Consider the following 19,468-nt stretch of genomic DNA (forward strand, 5'->3'; position numbering starts at 1 on the left):
TTTATACTAGTAATAAATAAAATATATAACTCTATTGAAAATTATAAATAAATAATTGATATAAAAAATATCTATCGCAGTAAAAGTTACTAGGATAAAACACGTGTTTAAATATAAAAAATTTTATTGATAGTATTTAATTATTTTTTATTTAAATAAATATAACAATGATTATGAGGATATTTAACCTAATAAATGAAGATGGACCGGGAAATGTTTGATGATGATGAAAGAGATTACCCTACTCAATGGGCATTAAATCCATCAATGTATCAAAATATGAGCAATGATCAAGGTAATTATTATTTTAATTATATAAAAATCTTAAATAATTTATTAAATATTTTTTAAAATTTTTTTTCTCCAGTTGATTGGGCAGCTTTAGCTCAGCAATGGATAAAAATGAAAGAAACTGTGGTACCGCCAGCACCACCTCCACCAAATCTCACCAACGATGGAGATACAGAAGGTGGCGAGGCACCTATGGACATGGATACCGTTGGTGATGACGTACCACCAGCCCCTCCAGCTCCAAACATAAGTGGAAATGACAATTGGAATGCCTGGAGTGAGTGGGGCCAATGGAACACCTCGGGACCGGGTGGTGGATTTTGGGAATGGAGCGGAGTTCCACCTCCTGGTGTTCAATTGGGTCCTGACGGTAAACCTATGGGAATTCCAAGTATTCCAGGTGTTCCTCCTGTTCCTCCTGCACCGACAATCACTACCAGAACTGGATTTAGTGTTCCACCACCAGCACCTGGCTATTCATATAATTCTGTAACACCTACACCGGGTAATTTTAATTCTGTAAGTATATTTTAATATTTTTTATTATCTACAAGAATTGTTTCCTTTTTTTTTATAATAATAATTTTTAGGTATCAGGATACTGGGACGGTAATTTAGCGACAGCTCCTGGTTCACCGGCATTCAAAGGAATTCCACGGGGGGCAAGAATTCCTCACATGCGAGATCCTCTTCGCGATGAAAAGGATAAATTACTGGAGGAGGACACGACAATGGTTATTGACGCCGCTAAAAGACGTCAGTTGCCGGCATGGATTCGCGAGGGTCTTGAAAAAATGGAACGAGAAAAGCACAAAGCTGTAGAACGAGAGCGTCAGGATATGCTGAGGAAACAAGAACTAGCTGCACGTAAGCTTGCTGAAGATGAGGCTCGCGCTGTTCTTGATCCTTCTAAAAGTAAATTTGACTCGGAATCTGATAAAGAAGAAGAAGAAGAAGAAGAAGAAGAAGAAGAAGAAGAAGAAGAAGAAGTCGAGGAGCAGCAAACACTCGATGAAATAAAAGAGACAAGTCCAGATATAATAACCAGGCAACGTAAATCTCGGTTTCGTGACGCAGATTCTCCGGAAACTAGACTAATTAATTCTGAAAGCACGTCATCGGGATCAATAACTGGTGTTGCTGTTAAACGGACACGCGAACAAATTTTACAAGATGTAGTATGTACTTTTTTTTTTATAATGTTGTTATTATTAAAAAGTGTATAAATAATCTGTAATTTTTAGATGTTGAAAGTACGTCGATCTTTGACAGAAATATTATTAGAAGTAACAAATGAAGAAATATCAAGCGTATGCAGAGAAGTTTGGACTCGCCATCGCGTCAAAGGTACCACAGACAACCGTCTACTAATTAATGTGTTTATTATTTATCATTATTACTATTACTATTTTTTAACCCAAAATAATTTTAGTATCAAGGATGCAGTTTGTAATAATTATTTACCCTTAATTAAATTATTAAATAAAAGAAAAAAAAACAGATATTCTTTCAGCAAAACAAACGACATCATTAACTCGGTGGTTTTTTTTTTTTCTTTTATAAATTATTATTCTGATTCTGATAAAAAATTAAAAATTTCGAACAAAACCTGAGCTACTTTTTGAAGGAACAACCAACGGAAGATATAAATAGGGTTTAAGTATTGACTAAAATTGGTGTGTATTGTAAAGTCCCTGCAGGAGAGCCCCCCGTCGCATCCTACAACAACAAGGCCCCTCTTGCTCAGATCACTCGCAATTTGGGTGAGTTTATTTATTCATTATAATTTATTCCATTTTCACAGAGACAGTGAATATTTTTAATTACTTTATTGTTACTATATTTCAAAAAAATTATAGGGTCTTTTCATCGTCCGCGCGTATCTATCTGTTTTTTGTTTAATAAAAATTAATTGTTTTTTTTTTTTATTTTCTATAAAGGTCTGGGCATCTACGGCGACAGCAACAGCGAATCCGAGGATGAGGCTGATTCACCAGCAGCTCCTGACAACAATGATAATCAACACGATGACAGTGATTTAGAATTAAAGGTTTGTATTATTTTATTTTATATTATAAATTACAATTATATACAATCTCATATTTATTTATTTTAGGAAACTTTGAGGAGACGTCAAGCTGCATTTAAAAAAACAGAAGAAGAAATAGAGGCGCGAATTGCTGAAGAAGAAGAAAATGAACGTAATAATGATGCTAATCATGAAAATTCAATTAATAATAAAACTTTGGGTATGGTTATTTTTTTTTTAATTTTAATTATTATTGTTATTATTATTATTATTATTATTATTATTGAATTAAAAATTGTAGATAATAAAGAAGTTAACAATGAACGTGAAAGATCAGAAACACAGTCAAGTGGACATACACCGCGTAATGAAGAGCACGTTAAATCATCCTCACGTTCAGTTGACTCTGAATCAAGTTCATCGAGTTCATCTTCAAGTTCGACCACCACAGAAACAAACTCGAGCTCTAGTAGAAATTTAAAGCGACGAAATGATAAGCGTAATGACAGACGTAAGCGTTACCGGTCACGATCTTCCAGTCACAGTCACAGTCGTAAAACTAGTAAACGCAGCCGTGATCGGGATCGAAAAAGACGAAGCAGATCCAGCACTAGATCACGTAGGTCAAGATCGAGATCCCGAAGACGACGGGTCTCAAGATCTCGGTCACGAAGCAGGTCACGCTCGCGAAATCGTTCCAGAAGATCCCGGAGTTATGGTAGAGTTTCAACTTTGTCTTCTTCGGTAATGAGATCCCGGAGGACTCGGTCAAAGTCCAGAGACAAAGACAGAAAAAGATCCAGGTCCAGGTCCAGGTCAAGGTCGAGGTCCAGGACTAGATCAAGGTCCAGATCACGCAGACGTGAGGGTAAGAAGTCGAGCCATCGGTACAGAGATTGACAACTACCTTAAATACGGCACACTCCATTTAAAAGGTTGTAAATATAAATTAATATTTATTAATGATCCCATTCCCAGGATTAGCATGGAAAGGATTTATTATATTTTTTATTAGTATTATTCAGGATGTTCTCTATTTTATTATTTAGAGTATATCCATTTAATATAAATATTTATACTTATTTTTTTCTTTTAAATTATTTAATTAATTAAATTATTGTATTACAGATCTTTGCCAGGAGTAATTGTCAGTCCAAGACCACTACGGTATCCATTTATTATATTATTATTATTATTATTATTATTATTTTATCTTCCTCTTTTAATATAGATACATAAGTTATTATTCTAATAATTATAATAATTCTAATAATTAAATTAAGTAAATAATAAATTTTATAAATAATGAATAAGGTGTAGATGAATTAGTAGGTTTTTTAAAAATAAATTTATACAGTACATTTTGATGTATGAAAGTTGCTTGCTTAATATAAGTTAATATTATTTCATATGTATATATATATGTATATATATATATACATGGGTAAATATGTATACATACATACATATTAATTAATTAATTAATTAATTAAAAATAATATCTATAAAATAATTAATTCGATTGAATATTGACATTTGTATTTTTATTTTCCTGTTCCATTTTTATAATTCAAAAATAAAATTAAACAATTTAACAGAAAATTTATTTGACATTTGTATATTATATATAAGTTTTTTTTTTTTAATTATTTTATACTTTGTAAATCGGAATGTAAAAATAATCGACTATGGAATCTCAATGATTTCTGTTATTTACTCTATTCGCAGTATTTACATGCCGTGAGAAAAAAAAAAATAGTTTTTGTTATTGGTAGTAAATTAGTAAATTAGGTACCAAATCGTTGATGACATTTGGCAAATGCTTCTAAAATATTAATAAATTTATGCGGTGATATATTATGATGCGTTGGTACGTTGCTGTAATAATATATTTAAATAAATTAGAAAAAAATAATTTTATTTTTATTTATAATAAAATTATTAAAATACTTACTAAAATTCAGTTAATCTAATATGCCAGGGCAATAAACCAAAAGTTGAAAATGTTCTACCAGTAATAATAGCAAGATCTGGATCCGGCACTGGTAACGATAATTTTTCGTTAATTAAATCATAATTTATATCATCAGTCTTTAATAATTTTAATTTAACAGCTTGACTGAGTTGACGTGTTAATTTTATTATTTCTGGTTTGCCATCATTGTAAATTGCAAAATTAACTCTTGTGTACTGTTTAAATTCTCCTAAAAAATTTAAAATTTTAATATTCAACAATGATGAATTATAGAAAATTAATTAATTAATAATTATTACCATTAGCTAAATTTTCGAATTTTTTGGTTATTTTGTTCGACCAAATGACACGTGATCCAAAATTAGGTGTGAGCTTATTGAATTCCTTTATCAATTGCTCCGAATTTTCATAAATTATTCCTGTAATAAATAGTAAGAATTAATTCGAATAATAATAAATAAATATATTATTAAATTACCTTCTCTATCATAAAAAGTTATATTTGGTATTCCAAGTGTACAACACCAGCCTACAATTTTAGCAAGATCGGAAAATGATACTTTGTCCTTGGAAGCAACGACAATAACCAGGTGGCTCGGTAGCTTCTCAAGTTTACTAACGTCACATACGTCAACAATTGTATCAATACACTTTAATGTCTTAGGCCGTAGGTAATTAATCAAATCGTCTTTTATTGTAATTAAATAATCGTAAACGGTCATCAACACAGTTACAATAAAATGAATTAATTTCAGCACTCGACAAAATAATTTCATTTTTTCTAATATTAATATTACTAATATTTAACATAATAAATTAATTAAACTATATAATTTAACTAAATAATCTAAATAAAAATGAGATTATTCTAGTTTTTATTCATAAATAAAAACTACTTAACAACCGGCTAGGACAAATATCACGAGTATGATGACATTATTCCATCACCGTCTGGACTTTTTATATATTTATCATCTTTTATCTCTCTTGCAGGTTATGTTTATCTCTCTAACACTCGAACAATTATATTCTTAAAAATCTGTTATTTTTTTTTAATAACTATAATTTATGACAGTAATAATATCATTATTTTACAGTATATTTAATAATAATAATAATAATGATAATATTTTTTTTAATTGTTTATTTAAAAAATGTCAAGGAAGTTGACAGGTTTAAATTTTACCGGGATAAAATTAAAAATCAAGTAACCAATCAACTAGTCACGCGCAGAATACTTTTAATTTAAGCGCCATCTGATAATCAAAATCCTGAACCACTTGCAATTACTATTATTATTATTATTATTATTATTATTATTATTATTATAATCGTTAGCACATTAGTAAAAGCACACAACACGTGTTTTTATCAGAAATTATTAAGATTTATGTTAAAACAAATATTTTATAATAGTAATAGTAATAATTATTATTATATTATATTTATATTTATATAATATAATAAAATGGTTGTATTTGCGTGTAATAATTGCGGTGAATCATTGCAAAAACCGCGAGTTGCTAAACATTATCAATTTCAATGTAGAAAGAGGATTTCGCTGTCCTGTGTTGACTGTTTCAAAGATTTTTTGTAAGTATATATTTATTTAATTGATTATAAATAATCATAAAAATTTTATTTTTAATAGCTAAATTAATTCATGTTTTTTTTTTTTTTTTTAAAGGGATGACGAGTATATAGCGCACACGAAATGTATTACAGAGGCCGAAAGATACGGAGGTAAAAATTTTGTAGCCAAAACTTCGGCGAACAAAGGTGAGAGGAAACAACAAGAGTGGATTAAAATTATAAATAATGTCCTGGCCACGTCAAATCTCACCAAAGATGAAACAAGTTTTTTAAAATCAATTTCCAAACATGAAAATGTACCAAGAAAAAAGGGTAAATTTTTAAATTTTGTCAAAAACGCAATGGGATATCGTGTTAATTTAAATACTGTCGAAAGCTGTTGGAGTAAAATTGAAACAGCCTTCAAAGATAATGTTTCTGTCAATAACAAAGATGATAAAAATATTAAAAATGAAGATGATAATAATGGTATTATTATTAACGGTCAAAATAACAATAATAACAGTAAAAAACGTTATTTAGAAGAAACTGAAACATCAAAAATTGTAACTAAAGAAAATGTTAAAAAATGTAAATTAGATACTGTTGAAGCTGATGAAGCTATAGATAGTGTAAGCCAAGTAAATGGAGATAAATTTAAATGGAAAGATAAAATAATTGAAATATTAGGAGATCGTGACGAAATTTCATTAAAAAAATTAAGAAAAAAATTATTAAATAAACATTTACCTTGTTATAAAGATAATGAAGAAAAATTTGATAAAAAATTGATGAAAAAATTAGGAAAAATAAAAGAATTCAAATTAGAAGATGATAAAATAAAACGTTTATACTGACGCGTATGTATGTATTTATTAAAATTTTGATAAATAAATTTATAATAATATAATATAATTTACATTATTTATTTACAAATAGTCCGAATTCTAAACCTAATATTTAGTAACATTTTGTTTGTTTGTTTGTCATTTTTTATATTAAAATATAGTTAATATAATATATGTATATATATATATGTGTATATATATATATATAATTTTTTAATACTATTGCTTGAGCTTGTAAAACCCTTGGCACATCTAATTAAATAATAAATTATAAAATAATATAACAAACAAGGTTGTTAAATATATTTGTCATAAAAAGTAGATTTTTTGTTTAATCGCAGTGATTTGTTTATTAAATTTATTAAATTATTGGCGAGTTGTTTGTCGTAATTTTTCTAGTTGGAGGACAGGATGTATCTCTTTGTCAAATGATGAAGCACTTGTCACTTGTATCCCGAGATGTGTGTGCTGAACGAAGTTGTTGCTGTTGGTGTTGAGATGCCGTTGGGGTTGGTGAGGGCGTTGTACCCTCAGCAGCTTGAATACTTTTCATTAACTCACGAAATACCTATTATTATTATTATCATGATGATTATAATAATTAATTTATATTGTATTTAAATCATCACCTGTACAACACGGCAATTAAATCTTGCGCTACATTCAACGTATCCACATCTCCAGTGTTTCCTTACAAGATTAACAATGTCACGATATCGAGCCCCGGAAGCAACTACCGCCGACAATTTGTCTTGTTTATTACCAACGACAAGCAACGGTACACCTCTCATATCCCTTGCTTCATACATTTGTTCCCGCAGCGTCCGGATATACTAAGAAAAATAAGAAACAAAAAAAAAAAAAAAAAAAAGGATAATCCTATGTATTTTATACAACTTTGGCATTATAAGATTAAGTTATAAAGAGAGTATAGAATACAAAAACAAAAGTTTTAATATTAAAAAAAACATGACACGAATAAAAATTAAACCCAACTACCCAACACCCAACAAAAGTTTTTATAAAAGCTAACGCCAAGCTCTTTTGAGCTTATTCTAATGCTCGGATTACCACCAAACCTTCACGGCATAATATCTCTATATATTTTTTTCATCAATGTTTTCAACTTTTATTTTTCTCTTTCAAATGAGTATTAGTCATTTCCATAAAAAAAATACTATTAATACTATTTAATTTAAAGTAAAATTATTTATCGCCATAAAAATGTCAAAACACTTGACGGGACATAATATCACGATTTATCCATAAAATATTAGTCGCTTTACTCCACATTATATTGTATTATAATCTTCCTGTAACACATATTTTTTATTCTCTATACTTTTAAGCATATTGATTTAATTAATACATATATATATATATGGATGATATAAAATTAAAATAATAAAACAACTTGTATAATTAGAGATTATGAGAGAGTTTGTTAATTAGTTGAAAATTGTGATAAAAATACCTGAAAAGTGTCTTGATTACTTAAATCAAATACAAGAACATAAGCCGTAGCACTCCTAAGTCCATAATACCTAAAATCCGTCCACTCTAAATGTGTACTGACTGGAAAGTACGGAATTGTTGGTAAATCCGTTATTTTAAGCTCATAGAGTCGATCTGCGTGGACTACGCTCGGATAAAATGTTTCTCGTCGTTCTGTTGGACGATAATCTTCAAAAAATTCATTCCAAACAAATTGCTGAAAATAAATAAATAGATTTTTTTTTTTTTTAACAAGTAATCAAATATCCATAATATAGTATATATACAGAAATTCCGATAAACCATAATTTATAAGGGGAATATGATATATATATATATATATATATATATATATATATATATATATATATATATATATTAAGATGTCGAGCCAATAAACGGAAATAACGTACTAAGATTAAAAGGAAATTACTTTTCTATAGTTTATAAGCTCAAATTATTACAATCAATCAAATTTTTTATTTTTATTTTAATTTTTTCAGTTAATAATACTATGTATTTCTTTTATAATGATATATAATTTTTGTAAAATAATATGCAAATATTCAATTTGAAAAAAAGTAATAACAATAGAATTTGTGAATAATAAAAATCTTACACGTATAATACTGGATTTTCCAACACCAGGAGCTCCTAAAAAAATCACTTTAACACGATCAAGACTGTCTGCGGGGCTATCTTCCTCTTTAGAGCCACTGTCAACATTCTCATCCCCTATCGTATCGCCAACTCGTCGTTCCAAATAATCCAAATCGAGATCTGAAAATCAAATATTACTAAAATTCCATATACTTGAATTATATTTAATAATCTATAATTAATATTTTAAGTATTTTGAAAAATAATAAAACCTAAATAGACTTTCTCCTCTTTCCAGGCCACACAATTATCCATTTTAAAAAATTTATCGACATCAAGACAACCAAAATGATAAAACTAAATAAATATTAATTTAGATTTTGTTATTCCTGTTATAAAATAATCGAACCCGGCTCTGCTGACACCAGTACAGCAGTACAACATTCTCACGTGAATTCCGCGAGTCGACTGACCCCAAACCCTAGAGAATATCGCACAAATGTCATTACCCATATCCCCTCTACGTGTATTCTTCTTCAAATCCTTTGTATCTATAGTACAAAAAAATATTTTATGTTTATAAATTTATTGACGGTTTTTAGTAAAATTATTATTATCATTTTTGCTTTTTTCATAATTTAAACTGCTCATTTTTGCTTTTTTCTTATATGAGCATTTTCTCATCCAGCCCTCAAGTATTATTCTCGTCAATTTCATTGTTGAGTCCAAGTATTCTCAAACTACACAAAAGTCTCTACTTGTTTTCAAGCAGCAAAAGTTATACTACTTTATCACGGATTTTAGTTTTTTTTTTTTCCCCCCTACATATGATAAATTGTAATAAAATTCGATCATCGATTAGATATTTTATAAGGTAATTAATTGATAATTGATTTATTTTAGTAAATAACGAGGATAAGATAAAATAATTAACGATCCATCAAGTAGGCATCAAACAATAAATTAATAAAGTTAAATTGATAATTTAGAATGATCAAATGAATATTTATTAAAATTGAAAAATTCTTACAACATGATATGTCAAATCAATATTCATTTATATGATGTGGATAAACGATAAAAAAATTTGACATATATTATTATTATATTTATGTATTGAAAAAGAATTTAATTTATCACCTAATATATTCTTAGTATTATATGTATTAAATTTTTTATAATTATTTTCAAAAATAATAACGTCTTCAGCATTTTATTAATTATTTATTATCATTAACGAGATTCGGTCAATATTGATTTTCGTTTAATATGGTATAAAAACTATAAAAGTTATTAAATAATAGTGATATTACTTCTTTGAAAATAATTGTTGAAAGAGAAAAAAAGTTTTATTATTTTATTAATTGACGCAATTAAGTGGCATTTATATTGTTGATTATTTATGTCATGATAAATTAAAACTAATTAAAATTTTTTTCAAAAAATCATAAAACTTACGACATTTTTGGTGAAGAGGTAGGCTTTGCCTCCTCTGTTTGTTGACCACTTTAGAACCTATTTTGATAATTATTCACTAATAATAATAATAATAGTAATAATCATTAATATCAACATCACAGAAATAGAGGTTAACACAAATTTTATTATAAAACATTATTGCCATCAATTTGAACATTTCATCGTATATTGCTTTAACAATTTTGATTGTATAATAACGCAAAGTTATTGCTTTTATTTAAAACTAACATTATCAATATTAATATAATCATTATTAATTTTTATTATTGTTATTATTTTTATAAGATTATTATTATAACAACTAAACATTAATGGATAGGCGATCGAAACTGAGCAAATACTCTAGACTCTACTCTAGACTCCAGGAAACCCCTACTGGGCATGCGTTTCCATTACAATCCCTTTTCTTTTTTTTTTTTTTTTTTTTTTTTTTTTTTTTTCTATGTCTATGTAAATTTATCACCACATAAAAACACTCATTTTTTATTATTTTCATTATTTTTATACTACATTTAGAGGTCAGAATTATAATCATTATATATAATGTCATGTAGAATGATCCTTTTCAATCAAGCTCAGTGAACTTAAATATACTTAATTTAAAAAAAAAAAAAATCTATTCAAGAATATTATATGATCATTATGTGGATCAAAGTGTTTATAGTCTAATGAAAGTAAAATATTAAACGATACATCTACTCGCATAAACGTTGGAATATATAAAGACATATAAACCCGAGAAAAAATATTTATATATAATTATATATATTTATATATAAATTGGTTATATATGATTATATATGAAAAATGGCCAAATATAATCATATATAATTATATATAACAATATTTAATTATATATTTATTATATCTAATTAATTATTGGGTTAATTTTATGGATATAGTATTTAATATGGTCCTACGCAATTCTCTGTAACCAATTATAATGCAAAAAAAATATCTAGCTATAATTTTACGGCTATAACACCAGCGGTCACCCATCCAACTATTTACCCTGCTCAATGCTGCTTAATTTTAGTGATCTCCGTGCGTCTTGAAGTTTCTGTCTGCTGTGCTGCTGTCTTAGATGACAATGATTATATGATCTACATAATGTATCATATGAGTTTATCATAAATATAATATAAAAATTGATTTTATAATATATTTTGATAGTCATAATTCATAATTTATTTATTTGACCGAATCTCATTATAATATAACACTTATTTAAATAATAAAATAAATAATGATTTTACTATTAGGTAGTAGCAGAGCAAACCAAAACATCTCATAGGAAATGTAACAAATTTTGTATTTCAGAATTATTTAAACGTAATTATAAACATCATTTTACACTTTTCGTGATTACCAAAAAAAAAATTTTTTTTCGAAGAAAAAATTTTTATATATGTTAATTATATATAAGCATATATAATTATATATACTTATATATAATTATATATGGGATTATATATAATCTTCGATGGCTGTATATTGCTCCATATATAGTCATTTATAATTATATATGATTATATATGACCTCATATACAATTCCATATATAATCATGTATGATTATATATAATTATATATGGAACTATATAATCTTGCTTGGCTGTATGTTGCTCCATATATAGTCATATATAATTATATATGACCTCATATACAATTCCATATATAATCATGCATGATTATATATAATTATATATGGAACTATATAATCTGGCTTGGTTTTATATTGCTCCATATATAGTCATACATAATTATATATGATTATATATAACCTCATATACAATTCGGTATATAATCATGTATGATTATATATAATTATATATACTTATATATAATTGTATATGGAACTATATATAATCCTGCATGGCTGTATATTGCTCCATATATAGTCATATATAATTATATATAATCTTATATACAATTCCATATATAATCATGTATAATTATATATGATTATATATAATTGTATATAATTATATATGTGATTCCATATATAATCATATATGATTATATACAATTATATATGATTATATAGAAACATTTTTTCTCGGGAATGTTGATCTCAATAATGAAATGAAGTGAATATGTAATAATATACTCAAAATAATAACTATATACATAGAAGTGAATAGAATAAAGTGTTAAAGATAAGAATCTATATATATATAGGAGACTTTCTATAGATATAGATAGTCACTCATCACGATATCTCTGGAACTATAAGACCTAGAGACTTGAAATTTGGCAGGAATATTCCTTTTGCCAAGTAGAGGTCAGCTAAGAACGGATTTCACGAAATTCCACCCACAAGGGGGGTTGCGGGGGTGTTCACGAAAAAAAATTCATATTTTTCAATTATGGCTTTTAATAGTTCAAAACTTGGTCAGAATGTTTCAAATTACATTTAGAAATTTTTTAAAAACGAATTCTGTGACATTCCACCCCCTGGCGTGCCCGTGCGTGGGCGTCAAATTAAGAAAAAATTCGTAAATTTCAATCTATAGCTATTAATACTTTGAAACATGGCCAGAATGCTTTTTTGGCGTTTTTGAGCTGTTAAGAATAAATTTCATTAAATTCTACCCCCACATGTCCGTGCGTGGGCGTAAAATTAAAAGAAATTGTACCTTTTAATCTATAGCAGCTAAAGGATTGAAACTTGGCCAGATTGATTTTTTTGGAGTTTTTGAGCTGTAAAGAATGAATTTTATGAAATGCCACCCTCACAAATCCTTGCGTGGGCGTTAATTAAAAAATTATAAAATTCAATTCCTAAAGGATAATAAGAAGGCATTAAATATAAAAAAAATTAAAAATTTTTATATAAGGTAAAAGCCCTAATAGATGATCATGTACCATTATATGATCACTCTATGTATTTGTATACCTATACTTGTGAATATAGATATACAAATACACGTATACTGTACGCCACGCGAAGCGGGCGGGTAACGGCTAGTTATTATATAAAATTAAACAGTGAAGCGCTATTTTGATACACATCAGCGCAGTGACCTAGGCAGCGCCAAATTTAACAAATTTTTAATCGAAATTGTTGTTACTAATATCGAAAAAATAAATTCTGATTTTATATTAATTTAGAATTAGAGTGTAATGTTAATTAATTTGCAATGAAAATGTGTTTCAAAATGACTGCAAGATAAACAATAATTAGTTTATTTTTTTATTATTAACTGTACTCTCTACCGTTTCTAAAAAACATATTATTATAGAGTTTTGCGACAATTTTTGTTTCATTCATTTTTGAAGTGGATAATCAACTTCTAAGCTGGTTTATCGAGGTTGGGATCAAAATGACTGAAAGATAGGAAACAATAGAGGTGTGCGAATAATTCAAACTTACGAATTATTCGTGCCGAATCGAATAATTTCCGAATAGTTCGAAAAATTCGCGAATCATCGAAATATTACTGGATATCTTCTATTATTGTTTCCAATTTGAATTCCATTACATCGTGTATAAAAATATTATATTTATAAATTTATTTATTTACTAGTTGTTACCCCCCCGCTCCACTGGGCACTTTATAGAATTGCATTTTTAGATCTAGAAATGAAATTCAATTGGAGTATTGTTTTGACTTGAATATTATAATATAACATTCATTGTAACGTTTAATGTGCAATATCACTGTATCATTCCCGTGGTTTTCTTTCAAAAATGAATAGTAATAATTGACACGAAGAAAAAAATTTAAAATGAGCATTGAAAGTTTCAGTTAAAGTAATTGCAGGTCTCATAAGTGAAATTGAAATCTGCAGTTTAATTTAAAGTGCGACAAATTTTCCTTTAATACTAATTTTTCCGTGACATCTATTTTATATAGAAAACTAGAAAATCGAGCGCACTTTTGCCAACAGGTTTATTATCGACAATTGAATTTATCAATATTTTGTACAATAGTATATTACACATCTAGGGCAGTAAAAAATACAGAAATGCTCAGATCACATGTAATTGTTGTCCGAGGCGAAGCCGAGGTCAAAAACATGTGATCTGAGGCTTTCTTATTTACTGCCCGTGGTGTGTATACTATTTTCTCCTCGACGGAGGCGGAAAGCGGCATTTTCGTTTAGCGCAGCGGGAGGAAAATTGACGCTTTCCGCCCGGAGGTGAGAAAATTTTATTTTTAATTATTGACATTTTTTAAGATATAAGCTTATCCTGCAGTTTAGCTCATCAGAACCGTTCATTTGAGTACGCACACGATTTTTTTCATATATTATATATATATATATATATATATATATATATATATATATATATATATATATTTTTTTTTTAAAATAGCTCTAATTTTAGGCTGCTAGACCACAGGGTCCCTTTAACGTTTTTTATCCTTTTTATTTTTGCTTATTTTTTTTTTTATGTGAGTGGTAAATCAACCAAAAAATTCTAATATTATCAATTTCTTCTTTCAATCAAACATATAATATATGTTATATAACTCATATAAATTATATGTCATAATTCATATTATGAAAATGTACATCGGCTTAACAGCCGAGACCAGTGATTGCAGTTTCAATCGGCTTAGCGAAACGAATGGAAATTTTGAAAAAACGTTTTTAGAGATAATAGATAATTTAATAAACTATTTCACCACAAAGCGTTTTTTTCAAAAATTTCATTCGTTTTGTGAAACCAATCGAAACTGCAATTGCTCTGCTGTTGGCAGTGCGACAGAGATAGTTCCGCTGAACTCTGTGAGAGCAAAGCGATAAAAAGATGGTCTCGCCTGTTAATACTATACTAATTCACAGACGACATACATTTTCTTATTATTGCTCTCAGGTTATAAACACGTGTTTGCCGGCGTTCCATGATTCTGTGCTGTATTTCTCATAATAATTCTATCTATGATATAATTCCATCATATTATTTATGCATATAAAACACAGTGTTGCTTAAATTAAACTTAAAAGTGATATATACTATTATATAATTTGTAAACTGTTAGTAATCTGTAAGATGGACTGAAAATTTGTGGTGTAAATATGTGCACATATGTTTATGTATATACATATAGTGTGTGTCTACAAATAATAAAAGATATTTCTAACCGCGACTTTAAATATATTTTTAAAGTTAATTCTTACAAGAATACTTTCGCATAATACGAACTTGGTAAAGTAAAAGAGAAAGATGAAACGAGGTCCATATAAATCATATTTGGGTCCAGACGGAAACGGCGTTATGCCGCGATCAACATTTTACGATAAATTGAAAAAGTTACGGTGTGATGTAAGTATAAATTAATTTTCTACCATTAATCATTCAAATAATAAAGTCAACAGACATTGATCAGCTTGGAGAACTTTTAAGAAAATAAATATGATTATGACAATTTTATTTAGATAAACATTTGTAAAAAATAAAAAAAAAACATTTGTAAATATATATATGGGCTATTCCATGTCAAATTGACCACTTTTGAACCCGACCCCTTTAGATTTAGCTGAAACTTTTCTATTCTTTTCTACTGTTTGAAAGACATTTTTGAGAATTTTTTAAAATTTCTTTATCCAACCCACAAAATGTTATGAATTTTTCAAAAAAATGGCTTTTTTATTTTCAAATAGCCATAACTTTTTTAGACATTGACCTTTGGGTACCTTTTTTTTTTTTAATTTTTGTTTTTGAATGAATTTTTTCGAAAAAATACACAAAAAAAATTAAATATGATCAATTCTATAAAATAATCGGTTGTTTTGAGCAAAATCGTTATTTTTTCAAAGTTCGTCACTTTTTTTTTTTTATTTTTTTTTTCTCAAAAAAAACTTCAATCAATTTGACAACTATTCCCGCTCATTCCGGGCAGGGCCGATTTTTTCTATATTTTTTTTATGTAATTGAAAAAAAAATTGTCAAATATTCTGGAATATTTTTTTTTTTTTTTTTTTTCTCCCAATTAAATAAAAATAAAATGCTAACTAAATCTTTTTCATGTTAAAGACGGCTCATTCAATTTACATCGAAACAACCAACTCAAGAATTAATATAATATAAAAAAAAAACATTGTGGCCAGTATATAAAAATCAAAAATTTTGAATATATTTCATAATAACAAGATTGGGAAAAATGTCTATAATAGTATATCAAAAAATTTTAGTTTACACATGCTCATGACTATTATTCACAAACGGTTTATTATTTGAAGTTTTACTTGCTTTATTTTGATTTAATATAAAAAAATATCTGTTTGTTTGTCATGTAGATCACGGATGGAAATAATGAAGTTCATAATGAAAACATTGCTGTTGACAACATGAACGAAATTGATCTACTTTCACAGAAAAATATTTTTGATGAAAACGACCTACTCTCAATCGAAACTGCGGCTGAAACCGATTGTCCCCTTATAAATCAACAAAGTTCAATTACCACAGATTCAGTATTCAATTCATGGCTTTATGAAGATTATGACGAAGAATCTTCAGATCGAGAAATTTTTTTTGACGTAAGTTATTAATAGAATTGTAAAAAATATCTTTAATGTTGACACTATTTTTTTTTTGTTTTATAGGCTGAAGATTCACCACCTGAAGATAATTATCATGTGGATAATGGAAATGAACGTTATCAGGTATATTTCATCTTTAAGTAAACTGAAATAAATTTAAATGTTTAATTTCATAAGATAATATTAAGCAAACATTCATAACTTAATATACAAACATGGTTAAAAATTTGCGTTGGCTTCCAAATTAATAATTCTATTTATTCATAAATTTATTCATAAAAAATATCTTTCATAATTTCTTTCACTTAGTTTTATTCTTAAATAGTCTTTTGAATCGTATAATTTTAGTAAAGATATTTATTTTCTTGCGAATTATTATACTCATTTTATGACTTAAAGTTTTTAATATTATTATAGCTGGTTATTTTTTGGCTTTAATTACAAGAATCCAAATTTGCATTTAATTGAATTTACACTTAGTTGTATAGAAAATTCTTTTGTGTAACATTTTAGTAGAAATCTTAAAATTATCTTTAATTGTGTGATGCTTGGAATCATATTAAACTTAAGACGTTTTCACGACAATTAATCATTTATTATAATTTCTTTTCAAATCTTTGGATGTTATTCAATAGTAATTGTATGTTATTTAGTATTTTATTATTTACTTTCGATTTATTAATTTTCACAGCAGGCAGAAGAGACGGATGCCTTAGAAGACAGTTTTAAGAAACCACTTTGTTCCTGTTCGACAGTCACACGAGGAGAAGCATTGATGATCACTGGCATTAGGAGTCGAAGAGTCGCTTATATGGAAAAGTATAATTGCAATTTTGTCATTGATTAATACTTTGTTTCAACATGATGTGGTTCCTGCATCGAAGTACAAATTACTTAAGACAGTAAAACTCAACGAAGAAATTCTTACATATCATATTTTTTGCACTGATTGGCATAATTACTTTGGAGCTAGAAATAAATTTAACAAGGAAGAATTTAAATGTAAAGTGTGTATAGATGATAAGAAATCTCCAGATGTAAATTATTTTTTAACATTTGGTGTTGCTGCACAATTAAAAACAATATTAGAAGATGAAGAAGTTCAAGAAGTCGTAATGGAGAGTCTTAAAACTAAAAATCAAAAATGCAACAATATTCTTTAAAATATGAGTGATGGTGAATTATATCAACAATTGTCAAAGCCGAATAACCCTCTTTCAGAAGAGTATAATTTATCGTATACCTTCAATACCGATGGCTGTCAACCATCTAAATCAAGTAAAGTTTCTATTTGGTCCATATATGCGTGTATTAATGAACTTCCTCCTAAACTGCAATCAAAACACATGATAATGATAGGCTTATGGGCGAATAAAAGTGAAATAGATATGCTTTTATTTTTGAAGCCATTCGTGGATGAAATGAATAAGTTATCAGAAGTAGGTGTACAATGGAATCTACGATAACAAATATTAACAAGCAAATTTATCCCTATTTGTGCCGTCTTTGATTCGGTAGCACGATGTAAACTCTTAAATATGAAACAGTACAATGGTATTTATGGTTGCACATTTTGTGAGCATCCAACTGAACGTGTAGGCAACTCCAGAAAATTTCCTATGACAATGGTTGTTCCGAAAGAGCGAACAGACGAGTCGATCTAAAAACAAATGCCTCAAGCCGTTCAAAATAAATATGGTAATGATATTATGGGCGTATGGGGACCATCGCCGTTAATGAATTTGAAATATTTTAATATCGTCGATGGAATGTCACCCGATTATATGCATGCCATCTTATTAGGTGTATTAAAGCAACATAGCCAAATTCTGTTTACTGCATTCGGTGAAGATTACTATGTTGGAAACTCGAATCAACTTGAAGCATTGAATATAAAATTGTTAAGCTTTGAACATGCTTCTTGTATCACTCGATCTCCCAGATCATTATATGAAAGAGAAATGTGGAAGGCTACAGAGTGGCGATCATGGCTTCTTTTTTATTCACTGATATGTTTCAAGAGGATTCTTCCTCAAAAATATTTAGACCACCTAGCTTTACTGGTGGAGGCTCTTCATATCTTATTATCAAACAAAATTGATAATAATGAAATGGACCGGGCGGACTCTTTAATATTAAGATATGTAGTAACGTATCAAGAATATTTTGGCAAAGAAGCAATGATCTATAATATTTACTTATTATTACACATAGTGAAAAGTGTTCAAAAGTTAGGACCATTGCTATGTCACAATACATTCGTTTTTGAGAGTGAAAATCATTTTTTACTGAAACTACAAAAGAGTCCTATTAATATTGCCATTCAGATTGCCCGGCGCTATTTGTTTGAAAAAGCATTATCACCACTACAGAAAAAAATTCATGTAAGTGAACCATTTTTGAAATTTTGTGGAAAAAATTTGACAGGACGTTTAAAAAACTTTTTTGAAGTAGACGGCTGTATTCTCATTGGAAATGGTAAAGAATATTACTTGAATGATAATGAGCAAAACCTTTTGAACAGAATAGTTAACTGTAAGTGTCCCTGTTGAAAAGCTCTAATAAGATCCCATCAAAAGCGACAAAAGCCACTGAGAAACCAATAAAATTTATGGGTTTCTAAGTGGCTTTTGTCGCTTTTGATGGGATCCTATTGGAAATTTTAAACAGGGGTTTTAATAGAT

General features: G+C 27.9%; 5 protein-coding genes across 8 annotated transcripts; 3 read left to right on the plus strand and 2 right to left on the minus strand.

Moving 5' to 3' along the window:
* The first annotated feature begins 62 nt into the window (after positions 1 to 62).
* LOC123263282 (arginine/serine-rich protein PNISR-like) lies at positions 63 to 3,613 on the plus strand. Of its 3 annotated transcripts, XM_044725905.1 has the most exons (10): positions 64 to 295; positions 368 to 810; positions 882 to 1,230; positions 1,273 to 1,469; positions 1,536 to 1,638; positions 1,983 to 2,054; positions 2,232 to 2,341; positions 2,408 to 2,540; positions 2,622 to 3,255; positions 3,449 to 3,613. In XM_044725905.1, the coding sequence occupies exons 1-9, from the start codon at positions 196 to 198 to the stop codon at positions 3,218 to 3,220; spliced, it is 2,106 nt and encodes a 701-aa protein (XP_044581840.1). In that variant the 5' UTR covers positions 64 to 195; the 3' UTR covers positions 3,221 to 3,255; positions 3,449 to 3,613. The 3 variants fall into 3 exon arrangements, with proteins under 3 accessions (XP_044581838.1, XP_044581840.1, XP_044581839.1); XM_044725904.1 differs by having other exon boundaries at positions 65 to 295; positions 882 to 1,469; XM_044725903.1 differs by having other exon boundaries at positions 63 to 295; positions 882 to 1,469; positions 2,408 to 3,255.
* A 401-nt stretch (positions 3,614 to 4,014) lies between these two features.
* Positions 4,015 to 5,236, minus strand: LOC123263285 (dehydrodolichyl diphosphate synthase complex subunit NUS1). The gene is made up of 4 exons (XM_044725909.1): positions 4,774 to 5,236; positions 4,595 to 4,714; positions 4,275 to 4,524; positions 4,015 to 4,198 (listed from the first exon to the last, which is right to left on the minus strand). Exons 1-4 carry the CDS (start codon positions 5,069 to 5,071, stop codon positions 4,108 to 4,110), a joined length of 759 nt encoding a protein of 252 aa, XP_044581844.1. The 5' UTR covers positions 5,072 to 5,236; the 3' UTR covers positions 4,015 to 4,107.
* Positions 5,237 to 5,633: 397 nt separating this feature from the next.
* LOC123263112 (uncharacterized protein C16C10.8) lies at positions 5,634 to 7,015 on the plus strand. Its single transcript, XM_044725648.1, has 3 exons — positions 5,634 to 5,888; positions 5,983 to 6,620; positions 7,008 to 7,015. Exons 1-3 carry the CDS (start codon positions 5,764 to 5,766, stop codon positions 7,013 to 7,015), a joined length of 771 nt encoding a protein of 256 aa, XP_044581583.1. The 5' UTR covers positions 5,634 to 5,763.
* A 23-nt stretch (positions 7,016 to 7,038) lies between these two features.
* Positions 7,039 to 10,512, minus strand: LOC123263333 (ras-like protein family member 10B). 2 transcript variants are annotated; one of them, XM_044725992.1, is made up of 6 exons: positions 10,268 to 10,512; positions 9,319 to 9,360; positions 8,829 to 8,989; positions 8,190 to 8,426; positions 7,345 to 7,548; positions 7,039 to 7,283 (listed from the first exon to the last, which is right to left on the minus strand). In XM_044725992.1, the coding sequence occupies exons 2-6, from the start codon at positions 9,320 to 9,322 to the stop codon at positions 7,140 to 7,142; spliced, it is 750 nt and encodes a 249-aa protein (XP_044581927.1). In that variant the 5' UTR covers positions 9,323 to 9,360; positions 10,268 to 10,512; the 3' UTR covers positions 7,039 to 7,139. The 2 variants fall into 2 exon arrangements, with proteins under 2 accessions (XP_044581927.1, XP_044581926.1); XM_044725991.1 differs by lacking the exons at positions 9,319 to 9,360; positions 10,268 to 10,512 and adding an exon at positions 9,082 to 9,216.
* A 4,776-nt stretch (positions 10,513 to 15,288) lies between these two features.
* LOC123263288 lies at positions 15,289 to 19,346 on the plus strand. The gene is made up of 4 exons (XM_044725916.1): positions 15,289 to 15,564; positions 16,539 to 16,781; positions 16,848 to 16,907; positions 17,476 to 19,346. Exons 1-4 carry the CDS (start codon positions 15,466 to 15,468, stop codon positions 17,629 to 17,631), a joined length of 558 nt encoding a protein of 185 aa, XP_044581851.1. The 5' UTR covers positions 15,289 to 15,465; the 3' UTR covers positions 17,632 to 19,346.
* Positions 19,347 to 19,468: the final 122 nt, after the last annotated feature.

The sequence above is a fragment of the Cotesia glomerata genome, linkage group LG4 (genome assembly GCF_020080835.1).
Source record: "Cotesia glomerata isolate CgM1 linkage group LG4, MPM_Cglom_v2.3, whole genome shotgun sequence".
NCBI classification, from domain to species: Eukaryota; Metazoa; Arthropoda; class Insecta; order Hymenoptera; family Braconidae; genus Cotesia; species Cotesia glomerata.